At 43.9% G+C, this 26,525-nt stretch overlaps 1 protein-coding gene and 1 long non-coding RNA gene across 4 annotated transcripts in view; one reads left to right on the forward strand and one right to left on the reverse strand.

Moving 5' to 3' along the window:
• The window catches only part of LOC138688125 (uncharacterized), a 51,459-nt gene extending 45,327 nt beyond the window's left edge, over window positions 1-6,132 (forward strand). For all 3 annotated transcript variants that reach the window (XR_011327176.1, XR_011327175.1, XR_011327174.1), the window contains one exon: window positions 4,124-6,132. This is a non-coding gene — a long non-coding RNA (uncharacterized lncRNA). The remainder of the gene's footprint in view (window positions 1-4,123) is intronic.
• On the reverse strand, window positions 5,970-25,973 carry LOC104312132 (myosin heavy chain, skeletal muscle, adult). Its single transcript, XM_069798838.1, has 39 exons — window positions 25,822-25,973; window positions 24,286-24,528; window positions 24,054-24,197; window positions 23,804-23,960; window positions 23,206-23,233; window positions 22,996-23,107; window positions 22,810-22,902; window positions 22,616-22,679; window positions 22,425-22,523; window positions 22,220-22,323; window positions 21,995-22,133; window positions 20,902-21,020; window positions 20,653-20,802; window positions 19,934-20,104; window positions 18,220-18,529; window positions 18,040-18,110; window positions 15,851-15,938; window positions 15,633-15,750; window positions 15,236-15,359; window positions 14,652-14,788; window positions 14,306-14,561; window positions 12,656-12,898; window positions 12,372-12,548; window positions 12,141-12,286; window positions 11,963-12,053; window positions 11,484-11,873; window positions 11,117-11,243; window positions 10,904-11,022; window positions 10,406-10,602; window positions 9,832-10,015; window positions 9,580-9,745; window positions 9,284-9,408; window positions 8,783-9,091; window positions 8,479-8,682; window positions 8,068-8,193; window positions 7,803-7,973; window positions 7,612-7,716; window positions 7,378-7,473; window positions 5,970-6,263 (listed from the first exon to the last, which is right to left on the reverse strand). The coding sequence occupies exons 2-39, from the start codon at window positions 24,490-24,492 to the stop codon at window positions 6,111-6,113; spliced, it is 5,820 nt and encodes a 1,939-aa protein (XP_069654939.1). The 5' UTR covers window positions 24,493-24,528; window positions 25,822-25,973; the 3' UTR covers window positions 5,970-6,110.
• Between the last annotated feature and the right edge of the window lie 552 nt (window positions 25,974-26,525).

A 26,525-nucleotide genomic window follows, 5' to 3' on the forward strand; every position in this document is an offset into this window, starting at 1 on the left:
CAGTTATGGCAATAAATATCCAGGAGGAAGGAATCTTTGGTTTCCCTCCCCATGGTATGCTGTTTGGATCCTGGTAATTTATCATAATTTCTGGCCTCCTCAAGTGAATGATGCTGTTAGTTCAGCATGAAAGAAAACCCAAGAATGTGATTTTTTTTTTTTTCTGTATGTTCTAGCTATCTGTGATGTACCTTGTTTAGACTAGCACGTTGCTATAGTTCATATTGCATCACTAGAGAGGTATTTTTTTACAAGTTAAAGAATTCTGAAAAAACAGTCTTATCATAGGTCCATAAAAATAACAAGAGTTCTTATTTTTACAGGGTGTTTACAGTGTTAGTTCAATTAAAGGCAAATTAATTATTTATCAATTTCGAAAAAATCAATGTTTTTATATACCTTAGAATGTATTTCCCAAACTGACCTTGTTGTTTGGCAAACCAAACAAACAGAACCTAAAATGGGTACTCCTTCCAACTGGAAAAAGAAGATTTTGATAGATAAAAATTTCAGATATTAAAATGTCTATGCAATTTTGCTGAGTATTACAAGGCAAAGTGGGATATATACACCTTCTCAGAAATTATAGCACCTTTTCAAGGCAGAATCAGTAGCTGACTATGAAATGTAAACATAAAAATAGACATGATGATCATCACAGTTTCAGTTGCAAGAAAGCTATTGATATACTTGCTATTTTTCTATAAAAGTGTATATGATACCATCCATCTAGGATCTATCTCTAGACAGTCCTTGGGAGATGCTTCTTTAAAACACATCCTTAAAAGCATAGGCTAAAGGAGATCATGCAATATTCTAGATACTCTGTTCTACCATACAGTTTTTCTCATTAAAATATTTCCTTAATATTTACTCCAAACCCTTTTTACTTTAAACTGTTACAGTCCTGGCAATATAAACCTCTATATCTCTTAATGACAATGTTTCTCATTTAACAAAATTATTTTCTTACTCCTATACCCAGTCTTTAGTTTTTTTATCTCTTGACTTAAAAAATGAAGTTCTATCCATACCTTTTTCTAAGCCACATTCTTTATACTTGTCACTCTGGCTCCTCGTTACATTACAGCAAGATTTTTCTTTTTTTCAGAAGACATCTACAAAATGTGCTCTATTCAAAGTACTGTAGACTATCACTAACATAGATAAACCATTGCTGAGGAAAGCAAACATTCATATCCTGCACCATAGAAAGAGTACTTATACTTGCAATAATTAGATATACCAGTTTTGCTATATTTGACATTGTTGAGTGTGTAAAAAACTTGTGCCCCCGATGCCTTTTCTCCCTGGCTCAGATAAGAAACTCCATGCATTTTTCTGTCTGATTTCATCTTCCCAAAGTACTTTGTTTCTCTTCATTAAATTTTTTTCTGAAAATTAGAGATATTTTCTCCAATTTTCCAGAGCTATGTTTAACTCTGATCTAATTCTGCCCTGCCAAAGAGCTTGAATGCCCCCTTCCCAAAAGACACAGCACCAGTGACTGCTTCTGTCAGCTCAGGGTCTTTTCTTTCAGCATTGATGACCCTAACAAGTCTGAGCCTTCTTTGGCCCACTCCACGGGTCTTTGTTCTGTCCCAGTGGTGAATACATGAGACTGGCTGTCCCACCTGGTTGGATTTTAACCTTTCTGGTGTGATTCTTTCATAGTGCGTGGGCCAGGAAGTTTCAGCAGCTCTAAAAGCACCCATTTTCAAGTGTGTCCCAGTTGTGGGTCTGTAGCGGACCAGCCACCCAGAGGAGGGTCCACCTTGATGGCTCCATGCTGCCACCCCCTGGCAATGGGCGCCTTGAGCAGTGGGCCTGGTCGGCTGCTGCCTCCCGAGCTCCCTGTGACTGACAGGAGCCTGCTGGAGCCCTGTGACCGGTCCCCCTGCTCCCAACCCCTGGTAATAATGCCATCATCCTCCTGCCAAGGATCCCTAAAAGAACCTGTCTGTCGCTCCGGTGTCAGCTGACAAGACCCGAGCTGGGAATGAAACTGATGGGGCCTGTGTCCTCTGAACAACAGTCCAAGTGGCGAGGCGAAAGGCACAGCCACCGTCGCAACTGACATCTCTGGGCCTTGGTTTCCTCTGCCTGATTGCCTGTCGTGACTGTACCAGGCAGTGACGCCGGCTTTACTGAGCTCTCCAAAGGGCTAGTAGAGTCAGGCTGCAGGAAGAGCCGGGTCTCCATAACCATCACGTGATGGCCACCGGCCTAGCCAGGTGTTCTCCTGCAGCCCTGATACTCCAGTGGCCCTTGAGGGATCTCTGGTGTACAGCCCTACTACCTTCCCTCAGTGAGTGCTGTGAAAGCACAGCCTGAGCAAAGGGACATGGCCTTCTGCAATGCTGCTGAACCTTGGAGCAAGCCCTGCCTCTGCCTTCATCCTCACCCAGACAGGGACACAGGGGGAGGCAGCGGTAAAAAAAAAAAGCTGAGCTACAGCCCAGCCCGACTTTTTCATTTGCTGCTTTACAAGAGAAGTGATGCCCCCACCTACGCCACACTGAGCCCCAGCTGACCTCTGGAAGTACCTGGGCAGCTGCTCTGTTCTCCCGTGGGACAGCACGTCCCAGGAGGGCATGGCGAGCACCCAGGCGCTGGGCTGGCACAGCATCATTGCACGGACTTCAGAGGGGCCACTCTTGATTTATACTCTTACCAGGGATGGCACACTTGGGCCTGCTTCTTATTTTTAACATTTAACCTGAGAAAGGAGCTGTGCCAGAGCAAGTCTCTCTGGGGTAAGAATAGCATCTGCCGTCTTAGGACACAACACAGTTGTCCAGCTCCTACATGGCAGCACGTTGCGCCGAGATATAGAAGGCAACCTACCCGCCGAGGAATGTCTTCGAGTGCTATTAGTGGAAGCATATCATCTGCGCAAGCAGGCATGACCCCGCGCCGGAGTCTTGCAAGAGCAGGGCTATTTTGAGCTTTTGACAGTGAGGATGAAGGGAGACAAATGACAGGCTGATCCTCCTGTTATGGGCAACCTCCAAAGCTCTCTGAGGCCTTGTCTCCTCCTCTGGGAATGACTCTTGTGAAGGCTGATGGGCGATTTGGTGGGACCTCAGAGCCCAGGAGGTGGGGGCCAGGAGGGAGCTATGAATTTGCCAGGGACACGAGGCCAGGCCTCAGTCGCATCAGCACTGCCCAGCCGTGCTTATGGCAAGTCCTGCCTGAGGGTGTGCACCTGTCCCTGAGCTTAGGGCACACATCTGCCTGCTTTATTTTCAACCATATGAAAGCTAGAGAGATACGAGAGGGTGTGTAACTGCATGCAAGTAAAACACGCAGGAAGCTAGAGGAAGAAATGGTTGACTTTGCAAAACAGAGTCTACAGAAGGCTACGGTAGGTCAGAACAAACACAGTTATACCTGTGACGCGAGAGCTGCTTCTTCAGTGACTTGCCTGTCCTTTCCCACTGATGCCCTTTGTGACAGTTCTTTTGTACAAGTCATCGAAGAAACTATCTCCAGGTACCACACTTACCAGTGCGGCCAGGAGCCATCAGCCTGCTCACTCCTCTTCACGCCTGCTTTCTCCTCTCTTCCCTCTGTCTGGCCTTGCTGGCTGCATTCCTTCATTCCAATGACAAATCCTCAAGCTTCCACGGTGGAGGTAATGTGAGGCAAAGGATGGTGCAGGGTCTGTAGAGCAGGATTTTGGAGAGTCTCTGAAGTTTATGCTTGCACAAGCCATTACAGCTAACAGGGATACTCATGGGTGTTGTGTGTCATCTAGACTCTACGCAGCCCCACCTGAAGCTTTGGAGACACCTGCGGGTATGGCTAGAGATTCTCAAGCCACCCAAGAGGAGCTGTCAGCTCATAGGTGGCTTTGGGCAGGCAAGGCTCACCACAGGAGACCCTGGCTGTGGTGGCAGACCAATGGACGCTGTCAGGCAAGGACAAAGAATGCAGGGGATGAGGAGGGATGAACAAGGTTGGGAGTCTGCTAGGGAGCCATGGGGAAAAGTTGTGCAGTGTCATGAGAAGGGAGGACCAGTCTAGCACCTCTGCAAGCTGTTGGGTGGCTTTCTTAAGGTCCTTGTGATTGAAAACCGAGGTCTGCTCCTAAAGAACCATCTCCCATTGCTCTCTTCAGACAGCACTGACGGAGGTTCTGCTCACCAATGCTCGCTAGTGACGCTGGAAGCAGGCTGCACTTCCTTCTGAGAGCTGGTGTGCTGGTGAGGCTGCACTTGGGAGCCAGGTAAGGTGAGAGCCCTTTGGATATTGCTGTCATAGGCATACAGCTATGGAGCTGCCAGTCGCAACTTCCCAGCAGCGTGAGCATCGATTTGGAGACAAAGCCTCCGGCATTGACTTCTACAAGCTTAGACCAAGCAGACAGTGTCAACCCTTACCGCTTCCCATCACCCCCAAGGAGCTCCACTGGCAAGCTCTCCCTTGAAAACATTGTAAGCAAATCAAGGTGGAAAGCATTCAGGGGCTACCTGCCGCAGGCTTGGGCACAATCATTTTCTGCACAACCTGCGTCCCTTCAGCCCACAACACCAGCTCCACTCCCATCCTTGTGGCCCTGCTAGGCTCAATGCTCCATGGAGCACCCACCTCTGCTCTTGAATACTGGCACTTGTACAGTAGACAGAGGGGGAAAGCTGGGGACTGTCACAAGCTTTCAACACCAATACGTACCCTGGCCTCCGCTCTTGAGTCTGCTGCTTGTTTCCTTTTAGTGCCAGTTGCACTTCACTCCGCAGTTGCTGATAATGAGTTTCTTATTCACTCCACCTTGGTCTGCATCAAGGGATCCTGCGTTTGATTCACTGTACACACCGCCTCTGAGGTTTCTGAGAAAATCCTCCAAGGCTGTGTGGTCTCCCTGAAAATAGGGGACAAAAGTTACTTGGAAGCCGAGAGCTGTCAGTTCTATGAAAACATCAGCTTAGGCAGACATCTGTGGGCTTGTCTTTAACATACCTTGGCACTGTCCATCTGTCTTTCACCCAAACTAGAGGCAAGGCTTAATGCGTCAGAATGATCTAGCTGAGACGGCTGATAGAGCACATGAGACTTTGCAGTTGTACACGCCCACAGTGCCTCTGCTGCTCAGAACAGGGTCTGAATGAAGGAAAAAGTGTTTGACAATTTCCCCCTTCCCTTCTTCCCTCAAGCCCTCCCCTTCTTCCCAAAGGTATATTGTCTGTTGAGCCTGTAGGTAGGCCACAAGCAAGGTACAGGTATGTGAGAAAGGAATGGAGGGGTACACCCATCAGTTGTCTTCTTTTCTCTTGCCTGAGGCAACGCCACGTGCAGCCTGTTGTGCGAGAGGTGACAAGGCTGACCTTTGAGGCGATGTGTTGAGGAGGTCTGTTGGTGCCACACAACCTGCGAGAAATGGGCCCTAAGGGGCAATCCTTCCAGCACGTGGCCCCAGGCAGGGCCCAGCATTTTGTCCACTGCAGAGAAACTAGGAGCAGGTGGTGGCAGCAGCTGAGGGAATCTAGGGTAAGAGAGATGGCACAACTTAGGGGCACTATCGATGTGTCGTAACGGTGCTCTGTGTGCTGAAAATCATCTCTGCCAAGGCACAGTTGGTCCTTCGTGGTGCAGTGTCCTGTGATTTCTGATAACTTACTCAGAGACTGATGGTTAGGGTTTGTGACTGCCAGGATCAAAAACAAAATCAGGGAAAGGAAAAAGGAAAGGGATCACCCTCTCTTGCCTCTCACATGGGAAGTAAGCTGTGCTGAAAGGACAATGGGACAAGAATTAAGAGTACGTGAGGGCAGGAGCAGGGCAAGGAGCTGCTGGAGATGGAAGACACTCCGTAGTCTCCACAGGAATGGCCAGCCTCTAAGTTTGCGGGTCCTCAATGAAGAGTTTGCATTAGCTTCTCCCTTCCCCCAGCCAGGAGATGTAAGAAAACTTGTTCTGCAATGCAATATCCCACACTTGATCAGGAAAAAAAAACAAAGAAGGCACTATTCATAGTGTGTATGCAGAGGAATCTACGGTCTTTATTCTCTAGACATTGAGGTGGGTACAAAGACTCATTGCAGAAGAAAGCGACCAAAAGGTTCACATTTTGTGCAGCCCTCAGGTCGCTTTGCTGCTTCATGACATCCTCACTCTTCCTCTTCTATCTTCCTATGAAACTCCCGACTCTTCGCTCGGAGCTTGTTGACCTGCGACTCTGCAATGTCAGCCCGCTCCTCAGCTTCCTCCAGCTCATGCTGGATCTTTCGGAACTTGGAGAGATTGACATTGGACAGCTCCTCCTGTGTGGGGAGAGGGAGTCGGTGGTGAGGAGCCCAGGGCAGGGGTTTCACTCCTCCTGTGCCTCAGCCTTGTGGGGCTGTGAATCTTCCCCAGGAGAAGGCACAAACCTCCATCCCCCACCCACCACTGCTTCTGCTTACACCTAAGCCTAACACAGATCTCCTCACCCTCCCTTTTTTAGAAGATCCATTGTAGACAGAGCACAACAGGATTTGAACACAATTCTGTTCTGGAATGTGGGAAGGAAAGAAACTGGGCAGCTGAAAATCAGATTTTGTTAGCTCTGGAATTAAATGTTCAACTACCTCTGCATACTCTGAGATAGGGTTAGGAATTTGTAAGAGGTGATGAGTCCATGAGATCTCCTCAGGGTCCCTCTCACAAATCCCCTTATCTGAGTCTAGAAGCCTTTGTCTGTACTGCACTGTTTGCAGCAGCAAAGAAGCCATGCTGAGACATCCATAAATTCAGGGGCTGCAGGACTTCCCTCAATTCATCCCTGATTGCTGCATGCCCAGAAAAAGGGGAAGGCTCCTTGCACAATTCTAAATGCAGTGCACAGTGTGGCTTGGGAATATATTTCTAACACCTTCTCTATCTGAAATTTCCCTGGCCATAACTAAAATGTGGATGTAGTAGATGAGCATATGCTGAATCAGAAGGATTTCTTATGCAACATTTTCTGTGTTCCTAGGCAGGAGTTTTGGCAGGTCATTTGCTTCCACATAACTACCAAGCTTCTCTGAATTCCAAAGGTCACAGGCATCTTTTGTAAAGGTAGTTATATGAATTTCAAAATTCTGAAAAGACGTTCTTTTCAAAACTTCTTAATACATTGTACTATCACTATTATTAATAAGAACTCCTTCTTACAGATCACTTTGTTGTTCTAATGCAAAAAAATGTAATGTGCACTTGCTCTCCTCATTAGCCTTCTTGTTTGCTCATTGATTTAATTCGCAAAGGTTAGGCTAATTTATAAGCATTTCAAAGATCTTGAAGCCGTCCATTATTGACCACTGGCACTTTCCAAGTTTCTTATAATCGTCTCCTCAATGACCATACTACCCACTCGGAAAGTGTTTCTTGCCAGGCACTCAGAGTGATACTTACAGCCTCTTCAGATTGTCTCTTGTAGGATTTCACCTTCATTTGCAGCTTGTCCACCAGATCCTGCAGCCTGAGAATATTCTTACGGTCTTCCTCAGACTAAAGCAGTTGGTAAGCAGGAAAAAGAGTAAATGATTTCCCCACCATGTGAGTTAGCAATTCCCCTTGGCAATCAAGTGCAAAAATTTTTAGTTCCCGCGAGAGGGTGTGTCAGCCCAAGGCGGCCTCCTGCCCTACCTGGTAGGTCAGCTCCTTCACCCTCCTCTCGTACTTGCGCACACCCTTCACGGCTTCAGCGCTGCGCTTCTGCTCAGCATCAACCTCCCCTTCCAGCTCCCGCACCTGCAATGAGCACCCCATCTTTGGAGCTTCCCTGCTGGCTACTTACGTGACGTGCTCACTCATGCACAAATAAAAGCCCCACGCACTCTGGCCTCCAGCTTCTGGATTTGCTTCTTGCCTCCCTTCAGGGCCAACTGCTCGGCTTCATCCAGACGGTGCTGCAGGTCCTTCACCGTCTGGTCCAGGTTCTTCTTCATCCTCTCCAGGTGGGCGCTGGTGTCCTGCTCCTTCTTCAGCTCTTCTGCCATCATGGCCGCCTGATGAGAGCAAAGGATCAAAGCCATTTTCAGGCTGGAGACATCCTGGGAACTACACATCCACCGTCAGCAGTGAGAAGAGCCCCCGACTCACATCTGTGATGGCCTTCTTGGCCTTCTCTTCAGCATTGCGGGCTTCCTGGATCGTGTCCTCCATTTCACCCTGAATTTGGGCAATGTCGGTTTCCAGCTTCTTCTTGGTGTTGATCAAGCTGGTGTTCTGCACAAAGAGAGATTGCAAGACTTGCATCCTGAGGCCTGCAATACCAAACCTACAGCCTGAGCCAAGTCTTTACTCTTCAGGCTTGCAATTCAAGATCTGGAATTCTTTTTAAAAAGATTGTTTACAAAATGTCAGTGGTAGGCTCAGGTGATGGGTGCTGAGCATGCCTGTCCTTGTGGACAGCAGTAGTGAGGCCATTCTAGTGCTCCTTATCCTCTGGTATGTAGCAGACCTCTCTGTTTATTAACTGTCAGCGCAACTTCTTTTGCAACACACTCCTACCTGGGTATGGAGAAGCTGCACACGTTCAGTGGCATCCAGAAGCTCCTGCTCAGCCACTTTCCTCGACCGCTCCGTCTGCTCCAGGGCTGCCCGTAGCTCCTCAATTTCAGCCTGCAACAGGTTTGCTCTGCGCTCCACCATGGCCACCTGCTCCTTCAGGTCCTCCTGTGTCCTGAGAGCATCGTCCAAGTGTATCTGGGTATCCTGTAAAAGAGGCAAGAGAATTTGCAAGGTGGCAGCGTGTGCTTGGGTGCCAAAAATGTCAGCGAAGGCTCTTCTCTTTCTGTAGCTTTGCTGAACAGACCTTGAGCACTGCCTGTGTGTTTCTCAGGTTCTTTTGTGCCTCTGCAGCCACGCGGTTGGCATGGCTCAGCTGGATCTCCATTTCATTCAGGTCTCCCTCCATCTTCTTCTTCAGACGCAGGGCTTCATTCCTGCTCCTGATCTCAGCATCCAGGCTGCTCTGTAAGGACTCTACGATTCTGAGGTGGTTTCTCTTCATCTGGTCGATCTCCTCATCTTTCTCTGCTATCTTCCTGTCAATCTCAGACTTCACCTGGTTGAGCTCAAGCTGGAGGCGCAGGATCTTCCCCTCTTCATGTTCTAGGGAGGCCTGGACAAGTAGACACAAGCATTTGTAATGTCGATAAAACTACTGCTTGCTTTCTAGGTAATTACAGAATATTTCAAGAATCTCAGCTGCCTGCACTCCCCAGCCAGAACAGAGCAGGACCAAGCAGTTTTTAGTCATATTTCCCCATTGCTCCTATTTTTAGTGCAAATACCAGTGATTATGGGCATGTACCTCAGCTTCCTCCAAGGCAGCCTGGATTTCAGATTTCTCCTGCTCAATCTGCTTCTTGACTTTCTCCAGCTCATGAATCGCCTTTCCTCCCTCGGCAATCTGCTCCGTGAGGTCAGCAATCTCCTCTGTGGGAGCAAAGACCAACAGCATGGTCAGGCACAGAGCAGAATGCAAAGGGCCCTGCCACACCAAGGTGACAGGCAGCTTTGCCAGCCTGCAGGCACAGACCCATACGGAAAGGTGGTAGTGCTGGATAGTGAGAAAGCCCAGCCAGGAGCAGAGGGCCAGGGACTTACGCTGCAAGTTCTTGTTCTCACGCTTCAGCGTTTCCAGGTGGTCCAAGGACTCCTCATAGGCATTCTTCATCTTAAACAGCTCTGTGCTGAGAGACCGAGACTCCTTCTGGGAGGCTTCCAGCTCAGCCTGCGTTTCCTCGTACTTCTGCTTCCATTCTGCCAGGATCTGAAGAGAAACAGGACCTCAGTGTGGATGTGGCAATCAGGAGGGGATGCTCTGCCCAGGAACCCCAGGCCTGGAGCCCAAAAGACCTTGTCAAAGTTCTTCTGCTTCTTATCCAGAGCTGCGCAGGCAGCATTTGCTCGCTCCACATCAATCATTAGGTCCTCCACTTCATTCTGCAGCCTCTGCTTTGTCTTTTCCAGGGAGGCACATTTGGCATTTACAGCTTCGACATGTTCCTCTGCATCCTGCAGGCGTTGTGCCAGCTTCTTTCTGGGAGGTGATAAGCACAGCTCTTAATTGGGGCCTAAAATGGATATTGTTTTTTTATTTCCACCACAGTGCTGAGGCAGTTTTTGCAGTATTTGGTCTCCATGCACACGGTGTAGAGCCTATCCCAGCCAGTCATTTATCTTCCTATTTTCTTTCCCCATGGTCTGGCTATCTCCTCTGCGCACACTATACATTGTCTTTCTCCTGCATTCTTCGTCATGTAGTCTATTTCCCTTGTGTTTTTCAAAACCACACCCTTTAAAGTACATATTTCTGTTTCATATAACTCCTCCTCGACCTACTACAAGGCTTTTGCCTTTCAGTATCTCAGTGGTCTCTTCAAAATTTCATCATTGGTTTCTGCCAGCCTTCCCCACATTCCCCACATACTTGGCTTCCTCCAGCTCCTCCGTGCGCTGAATAGCGTCTGTCTCATATTTGGTTCTCCACTGGGCCACTTCAGTGTTGGCTTTAGACAGGGCACGCTGCAGCTCACTCTTGGCTTCCTGCTCCTCCTCATATTGTTCCCGGAGCAAGTCACAGTCGTGGCGAGCGGACTGCAAGCCATGGGCCAGGGCATTCTTGGCCTAGTGGTAAAAGGATTGCAATAAGGAATAGATATATCCTGGGAAATTTTGTCTTACTGGCACTTAGACACTGGAATATATCCCAGAGAAATAGTAATTAACTGACTGCATGAAAAAAATAAAAGCCAAGGTCAGGTATACTGCAAAAAGTTGGGACTCCTGCCCTGACGGGGCCTAGATTGCATGACCTAAAGGGATGTTTTGAACTTTTAATTAAATCACCTTTTGAACTATTGAACACCACACCAAAAACAATATGATGTAAAGTATTTATTTCATATGTACAACGGAATATCTTCACCTTTATCTCTTCCTCTAGTTGTCGCTTCAATTCTTCAATCTGCTGGGTGAAAGCCTGTTTCCCTCTAGACAGCTGAGAAATTAAAGCATCTTTTTCATCCACCTGACGTGCATATTCACCTGGGAAAGTTTGTAATTAAGAAAATATTTTAACAGCCAAGAGAGTCATGCAGGGGGTTCACCCATTTCCAAACTAGAGATGGAAGTGCCATACCAGATTCTGTCTGCAGACGAGCTCTTTGAGCACTGAGATCGCTAATCATGCGCTGATTCTGCTCCTCCTTTGTTTTATATTCACTTAGTTGGTCCTCCAGAGTGCGGCACATCTTCTCCAGATTTGCCTAGGTGTCAATCACACATAAGAAAATAGAGTTAATACTTCGATTCTGCCTTAGTTACAGCAGGAAAATGTGTCTAGAAGATGCAGTTTACATATCTGGGGAGTATGTGCATACACCCACAGTTCTATATGTTAGATTTGGAGATAACAGTTATATTATAACCTGATAACAATTAAATAAGATAAGATTAAACAAGAATATTTAATTGTTCTCAAATTACTAATAAAAGTATTTTTGTACCTTGGCTTTGGAGACAGACTCCATGTTACTGGCCAAGTCATCAATCTCCATCTTCAGCTCACTCTTCTCCTTCTCCAGCTTCTGCTTCACTCGCTGCAGGTTGTCGATCTGCTCCCCAAGCTCAGCTGTGCTGTCCGCGTGCTTCTTCCGCAGGGCGGCAGCTGTGGCTTCGTGCTGCAGCGTGGCCTCTTCGAGGTCACGGCGCATCTTCTGAAATTCTGCCTCACGCTTCTTGTTCATCTCAATCTGAGCTGCGGTAGCCCCTCCTGCTTCTTCCAGGCGCTCGCTGATCTCCTCTAGCTCCCTCGAGAGGTCAGCCCGATGCTTCTCTGCTTTTGCCCGAGAGGTTCGCTCTGCCTCAATTTCCTCCTCCAGTTCCTCAATACGAGCCTGGGGAACATTAGGGGACCCTTCACACCCATGCCCTCCTCCTACCTGACCTGAGACTGGGTGAGAGAGGGGAAGGAACAAAGACTTGCCTGCAGCTCCTTGATCTTCTTCTGTAATTGCATGCCCAGAAGTTGCTCATCCTCAATTTTGCTCTGGATCTGGCTGATTTCAAAGTCTTTCCTTTGGGCAAAGCAAACCATGTTAGAGCTCAAAGCAAAAAGACAGGTGCACCAGCCCAGCACTCAGGTGCCCCACAGCCCCACTTACTTCTTCAGCTTCTCATCCAGCTGCTGCTTATCATTTTCCAAATCCATTATGCTGTCATGGGCCAGCTTCAGGTCTCCTTCGAGTTTCCTCTTAGCTCTCTCAAGGTCCATGCGCAGTTTCTTCTCTTGCTCCAGGGACCCTTCCAGCTAAAACAAACAAGACCATCAGCGCTCCGTCAGCCAGGTTTAACTCCATACCTGTCCTGTTCTTGAGGTACGCCTGTGTGCTTACATCATCCACTTGCTGCTCCAGCTTGGTCTTAGCTTTGGTCAGTGTATTGACTTTGTCCTCTTCTGCCTGCAGGTCATCCAGTGTCTGCTGATGGGCCTCTTGGAGGGCTTTCTTCTCTTTTGTCAGCTTCACAATGGTCTCATCCAGGGCTGCCATCTCCTCTGTGAGGTTTTTCACCTTTGAAAAGAAGGGAACACATGCAGATAAAAAATGATGTTTAAAACTTTATACTGTATAACAAAACAGAGGTCTTTTCTGTGAGAGTGACATCTTCTGCCTCATACTTTGTTTTCGGTGGCATGTTTTTCCTTCTCAACCTTGGCCAGTGTTAACTCAAGATCGTCAATATCTTTCTTCAGCTCTGAACATTCATCCTCCAATTTCCTCTTCTTGGCTGTCAGCTCAGCATTAATTTCTTCCTCATCCTCAGCCCTTTCAGTCACCTCTTTAACTTTGGCTTCCAGCTGGATTTTGGTTTTGATGAGCTGGTCACACCTTTCCTCAGCATCAGCCAAAGCATCAGCTTCCTGGTGGAAAAATACCATTTTTAGGGATATGTTTTTGAGGTAATATCGAGATGCTTACCTTCACAGTTTAGAGTCCTGGATAGCAATTTTGTAGTTAAAAATTTGGTTTATGTTCCAACAGAACAAAATATAATATAGAATTTATTTTATATTGTTCATTTTGAAACAGCTAGTTTTGAAAGCTAAAACCGAATAAAATTCCTTCAATCTACAGGAAGGCCCAATTATTTACATATTTGTGCAAGGTATAGAATCCAATATCATCCCATAATATCAAACATTAGAACAAAGTACATAAATTGGGGTTTACTCATAGGAATATCTCCCACATTTATGAAGTGCCAAGTGATAACTATATGCCAAGATACATATAAATACCAAAGTCACAGTTATGCTCACATCATTCCTGTATGTCTCTTTTTTCACCCTACTGTCTTTCTGAAGCAACAGTTTCTGATTTAGTTTTCATCACCATGGCCCCAAAATATTCAGCATCTAGCAGCTTTGTCTTTTCTCTGTCAGACCCTCATCGGCTAAGAAGAAAGGAAGTTGCTGGAAAATTCATCTCTAGGCTTTTTTTGCAACAGACGTCCTGTTGTATTTGTTATATTTTGTCTCAAGTTTCAGTCTAGCAGAAATAATATGAAAGCAATATGATGATTTTAGCAGTGAGTGGATTTTTTTAATCTTTTTACAGTTCAAGATTCTTTTAAAAGGGGGGCATGTAAATTTTCTTACATGTCACATATGCTGCATAGTATTACTTTGAGAATACAGTCTTTTCTATTTTGTGAATGACTTAATTTAGAAACCTCAGCATTACAACACCGTAGGTGTACCACATAATTTTTTTGTAATGATTGTAAGTGATTTAGGAGGGTGATTGAGAATATTAAATTCTGTTTCCTCTCAATTAGTTCAGTATTACAATATAGCAATGTTTGTAACAGCTAAGCCACCACCTACACCAAAAAGAAACAAGTTATCTTGTTTAATTAGAGAATAAAGAGAGGAGAGAAATGTCCTATTAACTTGTCCTAAGAATTCCTAATCATGTGTGTATAAGGATAGGCACACTCAGTTTTGGAGCAGTAGGAAAAAATTACTAGAAGAACAAACATTATACTAATAAAAGTAAAGTTTCTTGATTGCTCTGATGCACTTTAACTGAATGTATATGGTAGAGACCTCAGCATGTACCATAGAAAATCTCACCCATGAAATAGCTTGACTACAAACTCCTGACAGTCCTTATTGAAGCTAGTTATATTTTTAAGAGCACCACTTAATGAAATACAGTTGAACTGAATTAAATTGCAGTTTCAATGTGTCTTTTGAAAATGTAGTCATAAATATCAGCCCAATAGTCACAGTTCAGTTAGGATGAGGCACAATGGTAGTACTCACAGCCTGCACTTGGAGCTGCAGATCGTTTTTCTCCTGCACCAGTTTCACCATTTTCTCCTCCAGCTCCTTCCTCTTTGCCTCAGACTTCGCAAGCTCTTCTTTGATTTTCTCAAACTCTTGTTTCATGTTGGCCATTTCCTTCTCAGATTCTGCACTCTTCAGCAAGGGCTTGATCTTGAAGAACAGCTTCATCCAGGGCCAGTGCTTGACGTTCATGAATGCACGAATATTGTACTGGATGCAAAAGATGGACTCTCTGAAAGGTAAGTCAAATTAATATTAAGTATTTCGACCATGATGACACAATAAGCCATATACAGTGAACCTAATTTGAAGAAATGTCTACCTCCTCTCCACCATTCTTTGGTATTCCATTCTCATCAGGAAGCCCCTGCACCTGGCTTGTGTGCGGGTGATGAGCTGTGCCAGCTTCTCATCCCTCATCTCTTCCAAGAGGCCTATCAGCCCAGCTTTGAAGAACACCTTAGGTAAGAACATGAAAATAGGTGCAGTGTATGTGCTTGTTGTTCAGCGTGGCCCAGTACCCTGTCCCCCATGGCAGATAATATGAGAAGTTAAGAGAAAGAGCAAAAGCACAAAGAATGTATGTAGTGATAGATCTTCTTTTACATCTCCAAGCTTCCAGTTACCTGCAGTTGACGAACTATAATAGCCAGACATTTTGCCTTTGTTTTTATTAAACTTTGATTCTTTTACTCTACAACTTTGTCTTAAATTAGGAACCCTTAATCAAATCATCCTATGGCAATGAATTTCAGTTTTATTCAAATGTTGAGTCAATAAGTACTTATTTGATTTATTTTAAATACACTATTTGATAATTTCACATACTATCTGGAGAATCTGAGTATCATTCTCAAGCCATGCAAAACAAAAATACATAGTACTTGAAACAAACCGTTCTTGTACCTTGGTGTGACCAAATTTGTATTGAGTGTGGTCTATATCAATTGATCCAAGAAGTTTCTCACAAGCCTTCTTGCTGTCAATGAACTGTCCCTCTGGGATAGCACTTGCATTTAATACTTTGTATCTGGGGGAGAAAACAGAAGAACTTGCATTGAACTCGATGATCTTAAGAGTCTTTTCCAACCTAAATGATTCTATGATTCTATGAATATAAAGAGGTCTGTTGTTGGGACCAATTGGCTGGTACACTGCAAGATAGAGTCTAAGAACTGTTGAGAACATAAAAGCACTACTAAACACAAATTTTAGAGAAGGCTTTAGTCACCAGAGGTGAAACTTAAATTTCACAAGCTACTCAAGATGGACAAAATGATCCAGTAAGAGGAAGAAGTCTGACCTCTGTTTAAAATCTGCATACAGGACTCTGTTGGGAAATCCTTTCCTGCAAATTCTGATCCCTTCCAGCACGCCATTACACCGCAGCTGGTGAAGCACCAGTTCATGCTCCATGGCACCTAGCAATTCAGAGCACAAATATAATATATGCTATATTCTGTAATACAGAGGGGAAGACCTGCACCATACTGAAAAAACTTCTATGTATGAGTCTCTTACCAGGTGTTTTCGTTTCGTTTGGGATGATGCAGCGTACAAAATGGGGGTGGGTGCTTCTCAGATTGGTCATCAGCTTGTTTAAATTCTCCTGGGAGAATCATTAACAAAAGTTTATATTAGCAAATGTAATTTCCACTGTAAGCATCAAGTCCTCTGAAATGAGATGAGATATCAGACAAAAATTAGCTCACAGAATCCTAACCTGAAGCCCCCTGCATCAGTTTTTCTGACTTTCCACAGATCTTTGCTGTTATTAACTTCATTTATAAAGTTCTTCTGATTAATCTGTAGGAAATACTATACTCTTAAACATACAATTTTTTTACATTTCACTGACTCTACTGGAATGCCTTAATTAGAAATTATATCCATCTTCCATTGGATGTACCCAGAGAGATAAACAGGTACCTCTATGAGGCAGTTTGAACCATACTGCTGTAGGCATTTAAGATAGGTCATATGGAGCACACTACATAGAACCTTCCTGTTTTCCCCACTGAAAGCAAATGAAACAAAAATGACAAGATGAGTTTTAAATGTCTAGATTACATGTTTATCTTGTAAGGTAAGATGAGAATAAGGTGAGATGAATCCCAGCCTTGTTTTCTAATTAATATCTGTATACTTATTTATAAATAATTATTGCCTATAATTAGTGGAGGGAAGCAGTTGCCTCCAGAGAACATCTCAGAGTATGTAAATTAAGCAGCCAAAACATTAGGATGTCTAAACACTAACATGTCTAAACTAGAGGGATACTGGAAGAAATTTAAAAACATAACAGAAATGCAACCCAAATGAAGCAAATAGTATTTCTCCTATAACATTACCTCTTAAAGTCTTATGACCTTTAAACATAGACTTACTGCATTATTTTTGAATCATACATGCTGGCAATAATTTCCCACTTGCAAGGCCAAGGCACTACAGCTATGATTATTTTTCTTGGGGCACATACACACGTGCCAACGCCCTGTTTCAGAGCACTGGCTAGAGGCTGTCAGGTGATCAAGAATCATATGACAGCAGATCTGTAGAAGAAATTAGGCTATATCAAGAAGAGAGTCCTAAATGAGGGATGAATATGGTAATAAATAACCTCAGGAGAGACTGGCAGAAGTGTATGGAGCAGCCAGGCAGCAAGGCTTGGTTATGACTAAGAACTGTCAAGTATCTGACATCTTAAAAATCCATAACCCAAGGAGTGGTGGTATTTCAACTGTAAAAGATTGATCCCTGAATCATGGAGAAAAACTACAAATATAAATGGAGCAAACAGGTCATCCTCCAGTAGGCAGAATGTTGATAAAGGGAAATAAAAGGTTCCAAAGCCAGAGGTGGGCATCTGAAGGAAATCTGGTATATTTTAGATACATTTTAGAAGTTTTCTGTATGGCATTCTTCTGTCTGGAAACATCCTGGGACAAGCGGACAAAAAGAAAAGTTGTGCATTCAGTGGAATGGAGCATAAATAGATCACAGTGGATTTAGTTTTAACAAAATATGGCCCAAGAAATTCAGGGTCTTTTAACAAAACTAAGCCAAAAAAAAGACTAGCCATTTTAAATTGTGGGTTTATTCCTCATCTTAGGAAGAAATACTGTGGCCAGCAGGAACAGGGAGGTGGTTGTTCCCCTGTACTCAGCACTGGTGAGGCCGCACCTCGAGTACTGTGTTCAGTTTTGGGCCCCTCACTACAGGAAAGACATTGAGTTGCTGGAGCGTGTTCAGAGAAGGGCAACCAAGTTGGTGAGGGGCCTGGAGCACAAGTCTTATCAGGAGCAGCTGAGAGAACTGGGGCTGTTTAGTCTAGAAAAGAGGAAGCTGAGGGGAGACCTTATCGCTCTCTACAACTACGTGAAAGGTGGTTGTAGTGAAGTGGGTGTTGGTCTCTTCTGTCAGGTGGCTGGAGATAGGACAAGAGGAAATGGCCTCAAGTTGAGGCAAGGGAGATTTAGGTTAGATATTAGGAAAAATTTTTTTACTGGGAAGGTTGTCAAACATTGGAATGGGCTGCCCAGGGAAGTGGTTGAGTCACGATCCCTGGAGATATTCAAAAAGCGAGTGGACAATGTACTACAGGACATGGTTTAGTGGGCATGGTTAATGGTTGGACTCAATGATCTTGAAGGTCTTTTCCAACCTAAATGATTCTATGATTCTAAGAAATAGTGAACTCTCTACTGTACCCGGAAAAGAGCTGAGACAGTCTGGAAGGAAGAACCCTTCTTCTTGCCACCTTTCTTTCCAGCACTGGCCTCTACAAAATTGAAAATAAATAAAACAGGTTTTAGATTTTTGCTACTGCCTTTTATGATTCCTTTTTGTAAGCTGTACGTCACTGAAAATATGGAATTCATAGAACTAACCCGCTTCTGCTCCACCATAGTTGGCAAAGAGTAAGGCCAGTGTCTTCAGGGATGATTTCTGGTACAACCCAATGACAGTTTCATTCAGGGGGTCCTTGTTTTTCTCCAGCCAGCCAGTGATGTTGTAGTCTACTGTGCCAGCATAGTGTATCAGGGCGAAGTGGGCCTCAGCCTTGCCTTTGACAGGCTTGGGCTTCTGGAAGTTGCTGGACTTGCCCAGGTGCTGGTCATAGAGCTTGTTCTTGAAAGAGGTGTCAGTTGCCTTGGGGAACATGCACTCCTCTTCCAGGATGGAGAAGATGCCCATGGGCTGGAAGAAATGTACAAGGAAGACAGATTGTAATTTAGTTTTCAGGGCAATAATGACCTTCATCTAGGCAGGGTAGTGGAACACAGACTGAGCTACACATCAAAAAAGATTATTATTCAATTACATTTTCTGCTAGAAAGTATGATTAAACATATTCATACTTACATTTTTTAACACCAAATGAATTATAAAGATTAATGGAAATTAATTTAGTTTGTCTTGAGAACTTCCTTTATAAAATCAGAGCACTACCTTTTTATCCAGAAGGACTCAAAGCACACACAGATGTCTCAGAAAAATTGAACATGAGCCAACAGTACACCCTTGCGGCAAAGGCAGACAGCTCATCCTGGGCTGCATTAAGTATTGCCAGCAGCTCAAGGGAAACGATCCTTCCACTCTACTCTGCTCTGCTGAGAAACTGCTGTGTCCAGTTCTTGGTTTCGCAGTACAAGACAAACGTGGACATAGTAGAGTGAACACTGTGACAGGCCATGAAGGTATTTCAGTGACTGGAACATCCAACATACAAGGACAAGCTGAGAGAGATGGGACTGTTCAGCCTGGAAAAGAGAAGGCTCTGGGGGATCTTATCAATATGTATAAATACCTAATGGAAGGGGATAAAGGAGACAGAGCTAGCGGTTTCTCAGTGGTGTCCAGTGACAGGATAAGATGGAACAGGCATGAATTGAAATACACAAAATTCCATTTAAACAGAATAAAAAAATCTTCTTTGCTGTGAGCGTGGTCAAAAGTTGGAAAGGTTCCCCAGTGTATCTGTGGAGTCTCCACCCTTGGAGATATTAAAAATCCAACTGGACATGGTCCTGAGCAACCCCCTCTAGCTGACTCTGTCTTGACCAAGGGGGTTGGACTAAGTGATATCCAGACCTACCTTCAAACCTCAGCAGTTCTGTGATTCTGTGATTCTAACTACTTATCATCCTGCAAGCCACTGAATCTTCCATCTCATGTGCAGCGTGACTGCCTTCTCATTGTCAGACAAAGGATGACCATGTTAAGTGCGACTGTGTGCTAACAGTTATGTATGTCCATCTTCTATGTTAATTTTACAAAGATATAGCGATTCTGCTGTACAAGCACAAGTCTGTTAGAGGTGAAAGGTGAGGAGGACATGCTGACCTGGAAATTGACTCCAGCTGTTTTGGAAGAACACTCTTATTGGGAGTTTAACAATCTTTTGGCACTTGAAAAGAGATCAGTAAGGATTTGCTGCCACAAAGCTGTGTGAAATCTCTTTCATGTCTCACTTGACAGAAAAAATAAATTACATGGCAAGGTATTTTGAATAACAAAAGATGAATATTTGTACATGAACACAGAAGATCCCTTTGAAAAATGAGACCAAGTAATTACAGAATTTCTGAATAGGAAGGATACCTTCTCAATGAGCTCAATGCAGGCAGCCAGGTCCATCCCAAAGTCAATGAATGTCCATTCAATTCCTTCTTTCTTGTACTCCTCCTGCTCCAGCACGAACATGTGGTGGTTGAAGAACTGCTGCAGTTTCTCATTGGTGAAGTTGATGCACAGCTGCTCAAAGCTGTTAAACTGGAAATAAAATAAGAAAGACCCATATTTGCAAGATGCAGCAATAATTGCAAAACCTCATACTTTAAAAATAAGGAATGCGGTTATCTTGGTTTCGTTGTCAAGTCTATGCCTTTCTTCAGTCTGCTTTATGTCTATGTTACGAAACAGAGCAATGCATCAAATTAATTGTCCACAAGGAATTTTTTTTTTCATTGATAAAAACGTGAAGATAAAATAAATTTCCTGCATAATTTGAGACCAAATTACAGGGAGAAAAAACTCAAGCTTAGGCCTATCATGATAAACATGGTTTAATACTGTCTTGTCCTTGATCATTTAAACCAAGGAATATTTCTGATTGTACCATTCTGTACTTTTGAGTTCGCACATCTTGAAATAAGATGAGTCCTTTGAAAGGTCTTTTTTTTTACTTCATGATAAAAAAAGGCAAATAGCTGCAAATAATTATGTGATGATATAACATCTTCTTTAAAAATATGTCTCAGAGTGATCATAACATCCAATTGTCACTTCCAAATAGCTCTTACCAAATCATTGTTACTTACATCAAAGATCTCAAAGCCAGCAATGTCCAGGACACCAATAAAGTACTGTCTAGGCTGCTTCGTATCCAGCTGTTGATTGATACGAACAACCATCCACAAGAACATCCTCTCATAGACAGCCTTTGCTAAAGCACCTACAGCATTGTGCACCTACAAGAAAAATAAATGCCTGGAGTTACCATACAGGGCAGACGAGAATCAAAAGGATCTTAATTCAAAACATGGTTCCAGGTTGCCACAGATTCTTACCTGCTGTGCAGTTTGACCCTTGGTCACATATTCATTCCCAACCTTGACTCGGGGGTAGCACAGTGCCTTGAGCATGTCAGCTGAATTCAGACCCATAAGGTAGGCAGCCTTGTCAGCCACTAAAGAGGGAGTGGAAGAAGGAAGAATTTAGCATCACATAGACTTTGAATCCTGGAGCATTCTCTAAAGGCTGCAGGGTTCAGATTTCTGTTCTTTGAAATCTTTTGATAGACTCCCATAGAGGGAATTTTGGTAACATCCAAGTCACCATTATGCATATCGAGCTTTTCTAAAAGAATTTATGTTTTAAATTCTTCACTGAAACATGTAGAAAGTATGATATTTTTCAGAAATCTCCTGGCACAAAATTGAAAGCTGCAGCTTGCCAGTCTGAATATTTGTAGTACACGCATAACTCAGGACCTGCAGTGACAATAGTCAGGTACTGATCTACATTCAGGTGATCAAAAACACCCAATATTTAGGGTGGAACACAGAAAGGATATCTGTTCTCTTTCAGATCCAGAGTCTACAACCCTTTCTGAGCTTTGGTTTCTGACGTTCAGTAAAACTCACTGGGTTTCATTCTTTTACCTATGGTACTTCCCACCTTCTGCCTTGTCCTTTAGCAAGAGGAGCCATTGCTCAGAGACCTGAAGATGTGGGTTGTAGGTCCTGCGCCAACAAAGGAGAGGAATCAAATACATCTCTCATACCAGAGTTCCCTGAGCATCTGACAGGTGATGGTGCATGGGAGCATGGTCCCCCCATCCTGTTAGAGCCAAACCACTTGGCTGTTTCACAATTGCAAGCTATATTCCAACAAAGGTATAACTAATAATGTTACAGAAAGGACATCCATCGCTCCTGACTTCCTGGAAGTGTATAAAGGACAGTTTAAACTATTAATTGTTTATAGCATAAGATAGAAATATTCTGAGTTCAGGGAACTTGATGTACAGAGGACAAGGAACAGGTTTTTTTCTGGCTTATTGTTTTCCTTAGGATCCTAAAGTCCAACAAAGAATAACTTCTGCTGTCTTCCACATCCATAGTGGCTTACAGAACGGTTAATTATTGAGTTTGATAATACCTTCTGTTCCATCTGGCTCTGCCTGCTCCTCTCTTGGCTTCTGCTTGAACTTCAAGTTCCCATAGTGCATGACAGCCCCTGTCAGCTTGTAGATAGCAGTCTTCTCATCAGCAGTGAAGCCCAGGATGTCAATGGCACTCTGGTAATACAATCAGCAAAGTGAAATATTTGCTTGTTATGTGATGTATGATCTGTGCCTGTTGACCTGTTCTGTAAGTTACTTACATCTGTAGCCATCAGCTCCTCCTTGTCATCAATGCTGGGAACAGTAATCTCACCTTGACTCACAAAAGGGTAGTCATATGGGTTGGTGGTAATGAGGAGCATTTCTGAAAACAAATGGGTTCGTGGGTTAAATTTCACTGGTTTTGTAATTTAGTTAAATGTTGCTCATTCATCTTCTTCCAAAAAGCTCAGTGATCCCTCCTACCAATTAGTTCTGGCTTCTTGTTGGACGTGATTTGATAAAATATGTGGTAGCTTCTTTCTGCCTTGAGCTGGAAAGTGACTCTGGACTTCTCCAGCAGATCTGGAAAGGAAGGTAGAAAGAGTTAGGCACAGGAAGGCACACGGAAGTGGGTCTTTAGGAAGGAATGGGATCAGGCCAGGAGAGTCTCTTACAAGTTTCAATGTCAGCAGAAGCCAGTTTGCCTGTAGCTCCAAAGTGGATTCTGATGAATTTGCCCTGTTAAGGAGAAGCAGCAGCATTTCAGCCTGGATGGGTTCTTTTAACATCTCCTTTATGTGGAATACTGCCAGGGCCATCACTTATCTTGTAATGAGAGGGAGAGATTTTGTCCAAAGCCACAACTTACAAAGCGTGAGGAGTTGTCGTTCCTCACGGTCTTGGCATTTCCAAAGGCCTCCAGCAGTGGGTTGGCGCTGATGATTTGATCCTCAAGCGTTCCCTGCAGGATGATCATTATTGCAGGTTTTCATTTGCAAAAATCATGTCAGGAACAGAGGAAAGCTTTGATTCAAGACAGTATCTATTAATTTACCTGCATTTTGCCTGACTGCTCCTCCTTCTTCTTCTCCCCACTTGCTGCAATTGTTGCAAAGTACTGAATGACACGCTTTGTGTTCACAGTCTTCCCTGCACCAGATTCTCCACTGTCAAACCAAAGACAGAAGCAGAGAGTATGTGGTCAGGCTGGAGGTCCCCTGGCATGGGGCAGCCCAGCGGAGACCCGAGCAGGGAGTATACATACGTGATCAGGATTGACTGGTTCTCGCGATCTGTGAAAAGGCAGAATGAAAGATAGTGTTAGCAGCTGACCTGGGTAACACTGAGCTGAATGAGAAGTAAAGTTGTAAATGTAAATTGGGGCTTCTTCAGAAAGTCCAAGAGTACCTATTTCCCTTCCAGGTCCTAACAGTAGTAAGTATAAGCCCAAATGGATGCATAGAGCTGTCAGAAGCATGTGATCCTGAGACAAGCTGTGCATCCACTTGCCTTTCACACAGTTCTCATCAAGAAATCTAATCAAACTGCCTACCTGTGTTAAAAATAGGGAATTATATGGAATAGTAACTTTTTGTTTCCTGTCAGTGAAAAAAAGCAGCAGAGTCAAATAGTATTTCTGCAGTGGGAGAGTGTAGAATTTTATACAGTGAATTGCAAATAACACACAGTGTTGAGTCCATGTATGCTTCTGGGTCAGTTTCACTTGAAATTAATTCCTGCACAACTCAATCAAGTTCTCAGTCATACAGCTCCGTGGTGTTTTTAGCTGGCTTGTCACATGCTCCAGTGAGATCAGTGCGGCTTTTTGGTTTAGATTGCTGTGAGGGACGTCAAGCACTCACCAGTCAGCATGAACTGATAGGCATTGTCAGAGATGGAGAAGATGTGTGGAGGAGCCTCCTGGCGCTTCTTGCCTCGGTAGGCCAACACCACCTCCGGGTTGTACACCGGCAGCCACTTGTAGGGGTTGACAGTGACGCAGAAGAGACCCGAGTAGGTCTGCGAGGAAGGGAGACAGCACGTTGGCTTCCACTTAGCCTGGCAGAGCAGTTCCTCCTAGCTACCCAGAGGAAGACTGCTGCTGCTACTTACGTAGATCATCCAGGCTGCATAACGCTCTTTGAGGTTGTACAGCACAGCGGGTTCATGGAGGTGGGTCATCATGGCCATGTCCTCGACTTTATCATACTTGGGAGGGTTCATGGGGAAGACCTGATCATCCTTCACATTCAGAGTCTGCCAAGGAAACAAAAGATCCATGTATGTCAGCTAAAAGCTTAGAGTGGGAATCAAATGGTGTCCTTCAGCCTTGTTTTTCACTCACCTCTCCACCTTCAGTCTTGACAGTGACCTTCCCTGATTCCTTGCTCTGGATTGTCCCTTTCACAAAGGATTCTTTAGGATGGGCCACAAAGACGGATGTCTTGGCATCAAAAGGCTTGTTCTGGGCTGCAATTCTTTCCTTCTCTGACTTTCGGAGATAGGGAGCCGCCTCTCCAAAGACAGCCATCTCAGAGTCTGCAGAAGTCATGTCTGCACTTTACTGAAGGTACGTCAGCAGAGGGCTCTAATGGGAAGGAACAATATGGTACTGATTATTTACATCTATTCTATTCTGTAAGATTGGGAAAAATTTTATACCCTATGACTTGGTTTGTCTTCATACTCTGAGTATTTGGAACATAGAACACGAGCTAACTAGACACTTAATTTTTAGGTCAACTTAGAAAATAAGAGGTTTTCACTGATGTAGTCTAGGTCTTCAAACGTTTAGGAGGGCAACTTTTAATGACCTTTCAGAACTGTGGGTTTGGTGCTTTAAGACTACTGTGTCTGTAAGATAAGAGTGAATTTGCTGAGCAAGTTTCACTAAGATCACTATTAAGAATGGAAATACAGTTAGGACATTTTGTTAAAAGGATGAACAGTGAAGTAACATGTCTGAAAAACAGTAGTTTAGGTGACCTACAGTCTTGGAAAACACTGAACCTGTGGGACATTTACCTATTAAATATAATGGTAACAGAAAGGCAGTGGGAAACTCATGAATTTTGGCAATGAAGTTGTCAACTGAAAGAAAAGGGAAGGCTTTGTGACCTTTTAATATTCTGCCATAATTTAATTTGTTGTATGCATTTGTTATTCTTCAGTACAATATCTAAATAATTTCAGCCCCAAAGTTCTGACTTGGGTGAAATAAAATCCAAGCATTGAAATTGGAATTGCCAAGCCTGTATTAAGATCCCAAATAAATACCTACTGAAAAACATCTAGGAACAGATGAGTTCTCAAAACTTTAAAAAAATAAGAGTATTTCTTCAGATGCTTTATTAAACCTGTAGGTAGCTGAATTTTGCCGACTGCACTTGAAAATGCTCTAGCTACATTGGTAAAAGTTATTCCCTCTTTATTCATTAGGTAATAAATATTTTTTTGTCTGGAGTAAGAAAATGGATATCTAAGACAGCTGTCATTTTACAAAGGTGGTTAGAAGGTCTGTATGCTCAGATGATTTATTAATTCATACATTCTCAGGTAAAATGCAGAATTTTGCACTTTTTCCTGCTGTGCTCATCTTGGTCCAGTTCTACTGCTGCCATAGCAAAGATAGGAAGCCAGCATGCCTTGATCTCTGTTAGGTCAGTTAAGCAGAATTGAAGAATTTCCCCATGGGCATTTTCTGGTCTGCCGTCAGTGGTCAGAGACTTCAAACACAGCCAGTTTAAAACCTTGGGCACCCCACCATGTTCTACTGTAATCACACTAGGTTTGATTATAGGGTGAAACAGTGACCCTTCCAGAAATCCCACCCAAAAGAATCTTTCTCTGCCCTCTAAGAATTAATAAATCAGGTTCTTACCTCTCGAGACACCAGATGGGTGGCTTGCAGGCTGGCAGCTGGTCAGTACTGTAAAACAGAAATGGCAACTTCCTACTTGTTGTTGCACAGAAATCCAGAGTGAAAATGTGCAGGTGCCTTGAAAGCAGATTTAAAACCTGAGTTAAGAAATTGAGTCCCCTCCTGGAAATGAGCAGGAGGCAGCAGGAATGCTGTGGCACATAAGGGCACCATCCTCTTCCTGCAAGCCTGCAGACCCCATACACTTACCTTGAAGCTTTCCGTGGAGACAGGGCAGACTTGTCGCAGGGACATTTTATACGATCTAGTCTGCAGATGCTACAGATGCCTACTCTTTCTTCGGTCAAAAAATTTTTGGCAAACCTTCTTTGGTAAAGCATTGTCTGGCAAACTGAACTAAGGGCATAATTGTCATTTGACATGACTAGATATAATTAGAAAATTTTGATGTCTTACTGACTATATGAATACATCTCCTATAAACAATCTGACAAGGGTGTTAAGGAGGGAATCTAGACTAGTCAAGGCACTTAGAGAACTTGGATGCAGGACTTATGGATTCTATTGCTGGCTTTCCCACCGACTCACTGTATGACCCAGGGTGGATTGCTTGGTATGTCTGCACTGCAGATATCCCAGCTGTACAATAGATAAAACAGGATGTTAAAAGATAAATTAGCATTATTAAAAGCTTTTGGCAGTTG

The sequence above is a fragment of the Haliaeetus albicilla genome, chromosome 12, assembly GCF_947461875.1.
Source record: "Haliaeetus albicilla chromosome 12, bHalAlb1.1, whole genome shotgun sequence".
Lineage (NCBI taxonomy): Eukaryota > Metazoa > Chordata > Aves > Accipitriformes > Accipitridae > Haliaeetus > Haliaeetus albicilla.

What these genes read in the sequence shown, in the direction of transcription:
- LOC104312132 (XM_069798838.1), bottom strand. Translation starts at nt 24,492, where the DNA reads ATGACTTCTGCAGACTCTGAGATGGCTGTCTTTGGAGAGGCGGCTCCC. An exon ending in AGGGTCAAACTGCACAGCAG is followed by an intron (nt 20,803 to 20,901) that starts GTAAGAATCTGT and finishes TTTTTCTTGTAG; the next exon opens with GTGCACAATGCTGTAGGTGC. An exon ending in AACTAGAGGAAGAGATAAAG is followed by an intron (nt 10,603 to 10,903) that starts GTGAAGATATTC and finishes TTTTACCACTAG; the next exon opens with GCCAAGAATGCCCTGGCCCA.